This window comes from Oryza glaberrima, chromosome 8 (genome assembly GCF_000147395.1).
Source record: "Oryza glaberrima chromosome 8, OglaRS2, whole genome shotgun sequence".
Lineage (NCBI taxonomy): Eukaryota > Viridiplantae > Streptophyta > Magnoliopsida > Poales > Poaceae > Oryza > Oryza glaberrima.
Genome location: NC_068333.1, coordinates 7,252,754 through 7,263,206, shown reverse-complemented (window position 1 = coordinate 7,263,206; position 10,453 = coordinate 7,252,754). Strand labels below are relative to the sequence as shown.

The window sequence follows — 10,453 nt, the reverse complement described above, 5'->3', positions numbered from 1 at the left end:
CCCACTGCGGTCTGACCGGTTTCCTCGAGGGAAAACCAGATTTTTGCCACTTTGATTTTGCAAAAGCAATCTCTCTCTCCTTTTTCTGTTTATGAGCTAATCTGAAACAAAAACCAACAATATGTTCATCTTTGCCACAAAAAGAACAAGTATATTTTTCACGATGATTACACACATTGGTAGAATCAGAAGACTTAGGAACACAAGCAACAACAGGAGGTTTTGCATGCACAACATTGGATTTTGAAGAAAAATGCACTCAAGGTAGACATGATACCAGTAGATTTAAACACAGTTTTATTAGTATCAGGTTTAACCAAAATGTCACCACCTCTACCACCAACACCTAACACAACAGGAGGATGTCTAGTATGATGAGCATAAGGATTAAAACCTAAACCACAGTTATGTGTGCTAACCTTAGATTGATCTAAAATCATGTTGAGGTTCTTTTTACCATCAGAAAATCTTTGCAAAGAATTTTTCAAATAAGAAACCACTTTTTCCAAATTAGCACAATTTTCACAATCTACCATGACACCTTTGCTTTTACGACACTTGGGGCAAGAAAGCACTTCATTGTTTTTCACAACATCTTCTATGTACTCAACACGACCTAAGGCATCTTTTAGTTTATCTTATTCAAAGTACATGTTGAGCAATCCAAAACATCATGTGGTTGTTTTAACTTTTTAGCACAAATCATGTTAAACATCAAACTAGCATGAAAAGCAATTTGATATTTTTGCAATAACTTTTTAGTCAAAAACAACTCATCCAAAGTGCGTGTGTGCAAAGCAAAACTAAGAGCAAGAGAAGATTTATTTTTCAAATCATGTGCAGCATTGACATCTCTAATTTTTGAAATCTCATTCATTAAAACCTCACAACTTTTGCAATCATCATCATTAGGAATAAGAGATTTTAATCTAGCAATTTCAGAACTAAGAGATTCAATGATAAACTCTTGTTTTCTATACATCTTCTCACACTTCTTATTTTTTGCACTCAAAATATTAATAGCTTCCTCAAACGCATTTACCTCATTGTCTTCACACTCTGAATCCGATTCACCACGCGCTATGAAGCAAACACCGAAGATGTCCTTTCCATTATCTTCATCTCCACTATCACCATCTACGTCGCTTAGCGGCTCAAACGCGGCGTAGACTTGATGAAAAACCTTCTTGAGATTCTCCTTGATCTTCCTTCCTTTGAATGTACCCTTCGGCTTGTTGTCATTGTTCTTCTCTCTATCATTGTCTTCTCTTTTGCCTCTCCCAAGCTTAGGACAATGCAAACGAAGATGATCAATCGAACCACATTCAAAGCAACGATTTGGACCACCTCTCTTCCTGAACCTGACATTGTTCATAGCTCGAGCAATTCTGTTAGCAACCAAAGCCAAATCCTCCTCCTCGAACTGTTCGAGTTGATCATCGGATGTGGCATTAAATAAAGCAAGAATAGAAGGCTTTGATGAAGAAGCGTCAACATCCAAAGAAGAAGAGGAAGAATCCAAAGCACTCGACTTAGAATCAATTTTACGAGAAAGAACGTTCATCTCATGTGTTTTCAGTTTTGTGTAAAGCGAATCCAAAGTCAAAGTAGACATATTAACAGACTCCTGAATTGATGTAACTTTCATCTCCCAAATAGACATGTCAAGACCATTCAAAAAGTGGCGAGAAATCTCAGATTGTGGATAATTAGCATCATAAGAAGAATCAACAGATCTAAGATCACTCAAAATTTTGTTAAACCTAGAAAGATAGTCATCTAAAGCTTCTCCAGGTTTCATCTCAAATTTAATGTACTCCTTTTTGAAAAGATCTCGACGAAGTTCTTTAATGTTATTTGTTCCTTGATGAAAATTACTCAAAGCAATCCAAATCTCATGGGCAGTTTGAAGATGAGTAACACGATCATAATTCGAATGAGAAATCCCACTCAAAAGAATATTGCGAGCTTTACAATTTTGTACAAATTCAGTTTTTAAAGCAACAGTATTAATTACTTCAGGAATTACATAAGGATGAGAAACTTTTTTCCAAATATCTTAATCTTAAGCCATAATGTAAGATTGCATCCTACTACATCAATGAGAAAAATCCGTTCCATCGAAAACATGAGGCTTAGTTGAAAACCTAACAGCCATGGCAAAAACTCTAGATCGGTTAAAATACAAAGAAGAAAACAAGGCTCTGATACCACTTGTAAGATCGAATCACAACAACTAAGCCAACCAGAGGGGGGTGAATGGTTGATATGCCCAAAAACCAAAACTTTTAGCAGAAATAAAAGTTACCCTCAAATTCGATGGATTGCGATCTGACCGAAGTAGATGCACCGGTCTGATCGCTTGATGAGCATCAGTCTGACCGATGTAGATCGATGGGTCGAACCGCCGAAATCGACTGCTGCTCCCTGTCGCCGTCGCCGATCTGACCGCCCTTACGCCGCCGGTCTGACCGCTGGTGTGTCGCCGGTTAGACCGCCGAAACCCGGTGAAACACAAAACGAAGAATTCTTAAAGCGGATGACGACTTTATTGATTCTCTCTGTGTTTACAAAGTGCACCAAGAGCACTCCTTACAAAAATTTCAACTAAACTCGAAACCCTAACTCAACTCTCAACACAATTGCTCTCGAAAGCGATACTGGGAAGCCTCACGCTCCCCCTCTATTTATACCCGAGGTAGGCAGCCTAAAGCCACGAACCGAACTCATACTAGAAGTCCTAAACACCTTAGGAAACCCTCTAGTACAAGAAACAAACTTTACATAACCAATCATACCAAATTTGGACTCCTTCCAAATTCGACTCCGCATCCCATACGCACACAATACCTCCATCGTATGCCATATGGAATCTTCACCAACCACGTGCATTGAACTCTAGCCTTAGTATCCCGCATGATCTCTGACCACCACGGACGTCGTCTTATCCCCAAGCCGACTCCCGGTCCATCACCGCAAATACTCTCCCGAGACATCGAGTCACCTACACATGAAATAAACAAATAAACCATATTTCGAGATCAAGCTATCTCCAACTTGACTCATTAGTAGCAAACAACAGTATTACATACATATAGTATCCATCTAGAAGCCATAATCATGAAACAATCACGGATATCCAAACAAACAACCCGAAACCGAAACCGACACAGAGTCGGCCGGTCAGACCGCGGGCTGCACCGGTCTGACCACGCGATATACGCCGGTCTGACCGGCAGCACATGCCCGGTCTGACCAGACCACATCCAACAGTACCTGTAGATTCACCTGTGAAATCCAATCATCTCTAAAACCACTTCGTGAATAAATTCCAAATATCAAAACCAATAATCTCTGATGCCAATTGTTCATCACAGAATAACAATCAAAAACACATTTGATTTTACAATTTGAAGGCAATTTTCCAACGTACAACATGAGACCAACATGTGAACTTTGTGATTGCACCATGGTAGTATTATCTTTGTCTTTCAAAACCTCTTTTCTAACTGTCCAAAGTATGGTCCAATCTCAGATATGATATTTGACCTAACACCTTAATCACCTAGGCAGCACAGGGCTGTCTCCGTAGCAGCTTGCATCATTTCAAATTAGTATATCCGCCATGTCATGTTCATGGGTGGAAAAACATCTATAAAACCAGTCAAAGATGTTATGTCCCTGTTTTTTTTTTTTGTAAAATCCAGTATTGTAATTAACAGGAATATTACAATTTTATGAAACTTTAGGGGAAGTAACTTCATTTATTCCTTTTTTGGAAAAAAAAAATTAAACTATTGACCTTGTATGTATGGGCTATTTGGAACAGGAACAAAAACATACTGTTGTCTGAGAGCAACAGAACGTCATATGTTATTGTCTAGTGAGATGAAGTCCCAATGTATTCATGCTCTTCAAAATTTGTCTTGAACATTTGTCGTTTGTCATTTCCCCTGGAAATTCAAAGGCTAGACCGCTCAACTTTCAGGTCACATTAGGGCCCTACAAGTTAGTATGGGCATTATATTGAAACCTGATGCTTGATGTGACAGAATGAACAATTATTGAGACCTAACAGTGTTGTTTATCTTGATCCATGAGGATTGTGGAAGAGACAATGACAACCAGCTTCACCAAGTTGAGAAAGATGCTGAATTGCTGACCAGAGATCAATTAAACCTACTCGCCAAGCAGCCACACTGTAGGTGATTGTTCTGTAAACCCCAAAAGACTTCTTTTTTAGGAATTTTATTTTCCCTTTGATTTCAGCACTTTTAGCCATCTGCTCAGCTCAGCGTGTATTTAGCAGTTCGTGTGCAACTTCTGTTTGCTACTCTAAATAAGAGATTAAAAAACAAGAAAGTGTGCCATTTTGGCTACAAAACCGTGTTCAATTTGTCCAATTTTGAGTTCAGGGCCTCCTTGCTATATGCTATGTTTCGCCTGTTTTTCCCTTTTATGTTCATTGTCAGATTCTTTGTGCTCCTACTGCAAAGGTGTTTATCGCAAGGGCCAACTTCATCGACCGTAAGATCGCTCACATTCTCTCCAATGCTGTAGACAGTACTTAGGTTACTGTAACAGCATTATTGTGCTATTGTGGCTATGGCCGAGTTTAGTTCCAAACTTTTTCTTCAAACTTTCAACTTTTCCATCACATCAAAATTTTCCTACACACACAAACTTTCAACTTTTCCATCACATCATTTCAATTTCAACCAAACTTCCAATTTTAGTGTGAACTAAACACACCCTATGTAATATATCTGATCCGTTCATAAGAAAAACTGAAAAACGATGGACAAAACAACATGTAGTCCTTCCCAAATCGCCTCTCAAGCATGAGTTGTCGAGCCGGCATGACTACTAGCATTTCTTACAATCAACCAATTTTTATGAACATCAATGGAAAATTAGAAATCCACAGTGGCAACATCAACGGCGGAGCCCGGGCGGCTGCCCAACAACTAGCCCGGGAGCTAGCTCCGCTGCTGCATATTCATCAACTGCAATCAATGTTTATCTTTTGGTTCAAACTAGAGATGTTGCTGAGTTGAGGCATTGAACACTGACTTGCTTTTTACTAATAATTTGGTAGACTTGTTGACTCCTTAATCATCTTTAGATATCCATGTAAAATTATCAACAGCATGCATGCCGTCTGTACTGTAGCTAGGAGGAGGGGAGGGGGCGTCGAGAATGCTAAAACATGACATATACTCCATTGTACATTTGTACTACGTGTATATATATAGCAGCCAAAGAATTTTTATGATTGCATCCGCTCTTGTCCTACAATTTAATGAACTTTTTGGGGGCTAAACATATGATTAAAAAATGTATAGACATGCAAGATAACCGTAGATCACTCTGACCAGCAGAAAATTAGCAGAAGGTCATGTCAGAAGACCTGTATTGGACAAAAACGGATGTAAACTTACTCGCATCAGACCGAGAAAGGCCGTTTCGGTTCGCCGGATTTCCACCGTCGCCAGTCGATCCGATTCGCCGGCCTCCTTCTACCATCGATCTGCTTGGCAGGCATTCTCGCCTGTCGTCTATCTGCTCGGCCGGTGTGCTGCCCTCCGTCGATCCAGATCAGCCTATCATCTTCTCCCCCTTTGTTATCTTTAATTTCTTCATTGCACTGTCCACCCAAACAACCTTCTGGGCTAGTAAACTAGTATAGCTGTATTTTTTTCTCCCAAATAATAATTACTACATCGGTCAAACATTTTTATTTACACGTTAAAAATTATTACTAATCTTCCAACCAAGCTCTAAATAACATTTATGGTTTTAAAAAAAATGTATTAAACGGTAAGATTTCTGCTGTTCTTTAATGTCATATTGTTTATTGTTCTGGTGAGATTTTTTGTTAGCAAAGAAAAAAAACAATTGAATACTGCAAAGGTGCAAATGGGAGCAGGTTCAGATGTCTGAGAAACCAAATTACAAGTCCTGGGGGCTACGTTAAATTTGACGCAAATTCATCAAGTTTACTCTTTTAAACCATGGATAGCAGCTAAATGGTTTAAAAATTACAAGATGAAAAAGGAAATAAACTGTACTGACAATATCAAATTTTAAATATATTTTGATAATATGTTTATTTTGTGTTAAAAATACTATTATATGTTTCCTATAAACTTAGTCAGACTCGAAAAAGTTTGACTAGGAAAAAACTCAAACGAATTATAATATAAAACGGAGGGAGTACTGAACTTCAGGGGAAAAAAAAAAGCATGCTTCTGTAGGTAATAACTTCTCAAGCAGACAATCAAATCTAGTAGCATATCATTGCTTAGCCAGATTACTTCGTTGCTCGAAATTCATCATCAGGAATATGTATGTGCTGAGTATGTCTTCATTATAGCATTCAATTCCTTGACTACATCATTCATCTTCATCCTTTCCCTAGGTGATTCCTTGCAGCATGCTAGACCAAGTCGAAATATAGGATAAACAACTAGTTCTATGATATCTTGGGTGTTTCCATTGTATGTTGCGCTAGCATCCATTATTTCCAGAATATTGTTAGGATAGGCTGCCTTGACATAGTCGACAAGACTTGTTATACCATTGTCAAAATTGTCAGTTGGTCTTCTTCCAGTAAACATTTCCAATAACAACACCCCATAGCTATATATGTCACCATCCATGGAGACCTGAGATCCGGAGCCATATTCTGAAAACATATATATATAATAAAGTTTGATTAGGGGGGGTAAAAAGTGGATACCACACTAACAATTCTTCAGTCAAATATAATATCAATATTACATTTTGTTTTTGCATCTTTAGTCACAGTAAAATACTATCTTATCATTTTGTTAAACTAGTAAAATACAGAACGGAGATAATTAATGAGATGCTGACATAGTTGAATTAAATAATAGCCACTTACCTGGAGCAACATATCCAATTGTTCCTTTAATTACAAATGAGCTGCTTTCTTTGCACGGTTCAGCAATACTCATTATCCTCGCTAGACCAAAGTCCGTAACATGCGCCACCAGGTCATCGTCTAGAAGAATGTTGCTTGGTTTAATATCACAGTGAACTATAGGCGGCACAATATGATGGTGAAGATATTCCAATGCCTCTGCCACATCAAGAGCAATATGCAGCCTTCTCCTCAAATTTAGCCTTCTGTAGCTTGTGCTAATTGTTGTTGTGTTTGCATGAAGCCACTCATCTAAACTTCCATTGCAAATGAATTCTAGGACAAGTGCCTTGAATTCATTGCCATTTTGGTCCGATCCACTACAGACGGTGATCACCTTGACAAGTTTCCTGTGTCGAGTTCTTCTAAGAGCATCACACTCAGTCAAGAAACTTCCACTGGCTCCTCGTTGGCTAAGATTAAGAACCTTGATTGCAACAGGCACTAGAATCTGATCAATAATTAGATTTCCAACGTATACATTGCCGAAGCTTCCAGAACCAATCAAATTTGCTGGTGAGAATGACTCGGTTGCTGCTTGCAGTTCGACATAGGATATCCTCTCATTCATCTCACTGAGAAATATGTTCTCATTATCAATTCCATTTGGTTTCATCCTTGTCTTAATGAAGCAGTATGCAGTCATGCAACACACAGAGAAAATCAAAGTTCCAGCAATGCAAAAAAGTAAGACGTGTAGTCGATGCACTGAAGCCTGGTCAGAATCTTTAGATAAGCATGAAGGGAATTTCAAGTATGGAGGGCCACCACATAGCATTCTATTACCTGAGAGTGACACTACAGTGGTATTACGAAAAATCCCTGAGCTTGGAACTGGACCAGATAGTTTGTTGAAGGAGAGGTTTAGATTAGTTAGGAGCGTGAAGTTCGCTAGAAAAAAAGGTATAGGGCCTGCCAAGTTGTTGTTAGAGAGATCAAGGATTTCAAGGCTCCTCAAACTATTCATGCTCTCTGGGATTTGTCCCTGGAGAAGATTCCCATGCAAATTTAGGGAACTCATTTGGACACAGCTGCCAATAGTTTTTGGAATTTCACCAGATAGCTTATTCATTGAAAGGTCCATTTTGATGAGGCTGTTCAAGTGCCCAATCTGTGATGGAATGGAGCCAGTTAGTACATTGTTGGAGAGGTTGAGAAGTCTAGTAAGGGAAGGTATTACAAGTATATCTTGTGGGATCTGGCCCATCAACGCATTACCAGAAAGATCCATGTATTGAAGTTTTGTGAGGTTGCCAAGGCTAATGGGAATGCTGCCATCCAAAAGATTATTAGACACAGAGAGAAAGATCAATTGTGTGATATTACCTAACGATTGTGGAATCTGCCCCTCAATTCTATTATAGGACAAGTAGATAGAATTGATTCTTGAAAGTCTGCCAATATCAAGAGGTAAGGTTCCTGTGAAGAGGTTATGGTTCAGGTTGAGAGATACAAGTTTATTAAGCTTCGACAAATCCGTAGGTATGGTCCCAATCATTTGGTTGGCACTTAGGTCAATCCCTGAGATCTCTTTGCTCAGGTTGGCAATGCTAATCGGCATTGCACCAACAAGGTTGTTGTGTCCAACATCTAGCAGTTCCAAGTTGCTACAGTTGGTCAATGATGTAAAAAATTCCCAATCACTAGACTTTGTGGCTTGGAGTGCATTGTCTCCTAACATCAATACCTTTAGGTTGCCATGTATGCCAATTTCCCTAGGAATCAAACCATGGTATTTGTTTCCATGAAGAAGCAATAGCTCAAGTGCAGATGCATTTGAAAAGGTGGGTGGTAGGATACCCTCAAAACTGTTAAAAAGTGTGTTAAAACGATTTATCCTAGGAAGCTTAATGCCAACATCGAGTGGAAGTGATCCTGACAATCTATTGAAGCCAAGATCAAAGAATCTAATGGAAGAAATATTGAAGATTGATAGAGGAACATGGCCTTCCAACAGATTATCTTGGACACTGAAGTAAATAAGCTTAACCATCTTACCAAAAGTTTCGGGGATGTTACCAGTGAAACTGTTCCCTTCAAGAACAAAGTGTGTCAATGTTGTCAAGTTACCCATCCAGCTCAAATCTTGGCCATGGATGAAGTTCCTCTCGACGATAAACTTCGTAAGTGTTGTGAGGTTGGAGAGTGACTTGGGAATATCACCGGTAAGATTGTTGTGGCCAACGTCGAAAATCGCAAGCTTTGATAACTGTCCAAGATCAGCAGGGATGGTACCTGACAGATGGTTCCTGCTCAAGTTCATGGCATGAAGCTTTGGGCAGCCGCCAAGGCTGGTTGGGATATCACCATCAAGACTGTTGGCTGACAGATCAAGGACGCGGAGGTGGGTCAGGTTGCCAAGCTGCTGGGACATGGTGCCGACTAGGCCGGTGTTGCTCAGATTGAGAGTGGTAACACGACCGGGATACTGGGGATCATTGCAGAACACACCAGTCCATTGGCAGAAGACAGGTGTAGTCATGTTGATACCATTGCCGACGGCGTCCCAAGAGGACAGCACCCTTCTTGGGTCGTTTCTTATGAGGGATTTGAATGACATGAGTGCCGAGAGGTCATCTCCATTGATGATCTGTGAGGAGGCTGTGAGCAAGAGGAGGGCATGTGTGAGAAGAGAGAGCATCGAAAGCTGCCACTTGATTGCCATGGTAGTGGAAGGAGGTTGAGAGGTTGTAGTATAGTGATAACACTTGTAAGCAAGAATATGTCACTATATAAGGTGTAGAAATTGCCACCAGTAGAATAGAGTTGTAGCAAGTGGTGGTAATTGTGGGGCTTCTTGAAAACGTATGATGACTGCACATCATTGCATTAAGAAGAAACAAAGAATTGCTCGTACAAAGGAGGGACCAAACCCACTCAAACAGGTCACCTGGCCGACGTACAACACAATATCCCTTATAAAACGACTTTTGTGGTGATATTTTTTAATTTCACATGTTTTGCAACATCTCAATTGTTAATTCATTCAATGGTTTTCAATGGAGATATACAAACTAAGCGATTTCTTCTTGTTGCAGTGGCAAGCTAGAAAGACTTCTTAGTACAATATATTTGAAAGAGGTTGTTTTTTTTTCTTGCAAACTTTGATGAAACTTAGATGTTTTCATATATGTTATTTATGACACTGACATGAGCTCCAACACACTAACACCATTTTACTATTCATAAGTTCGTGAAAACTCGTAAGACTATAATGATATGAAAGAATTTTTCATGCCAAATCCACTTATCCCATTTTTACATGAAAATTTTATTATTTTAATCTATTCCCAAGAGAATTTTAAACTTTGACGCAAGAATTTGAAAATGAAATTTGTTTCCGAATGAAGGCTGTATAGCTTGTAACTATCATAAAAAATTAAGAAACAACATAGTAAGAGTTATTGATCTGCGTAACTCACATCACATCCTAATGTATAATGGACATTTTCACCATTGACATATCTTTTTTGCTTTTTTACCTGCAAACATTTCACAAGCTCTTGA

The 10,453-nt window shown here is 39.1% G+C and overlaps 1 protein-coding gene across 1 annotated transcript; it reads right to left on the bottom strand.

Annotated features, from left to right (window-relative positions):
• Positions 1-6,068: 6,068 nt before the first annotated feature.
• On the bottom strand, positions 6,069-9,626 carry LOC127782178 (probable LRR receptor-like serine/threonine-protein kinase At3g47570). Its single transcript, XM_052309254.1, has 2 exons — positions 6,908-9,626; positions 6,069-6,688 (listed from the first exon to the last, which is right to left on the bottom strand). The coding sequence occupies exons 1-2, from the start codon at positions 9,609-9,611 to the stop codon at positions 6,339-6,341; spliced, it is 3,054 nt and encodes a 1,017-aa protein (XP_052165214.1). The 5' UTR covers positions 9,612-9,626; the 3' UTR covers positions 6,069-6,338.
• Positions 9,627-10,453: the final 827 nt, after the last annotated feature.

Excerpts from the sequence above, each read along its gene's own strand:
- LOC127782178 (XM_052309254.1), bottom strand. The coding sequence starts at position 9,611 with ATGGCAATCAAGTGGCAGCTTTCGATGCTCTCTCTTCTCACACATGCC. Across the intron at positions 6,689-6,907 it reads AATTGGATATGTTGCTCCAG|AATATGGCTCCGGATCTCAG; the intron begins GTAAGTGGCTAT and ends ATATGTTTTCAG.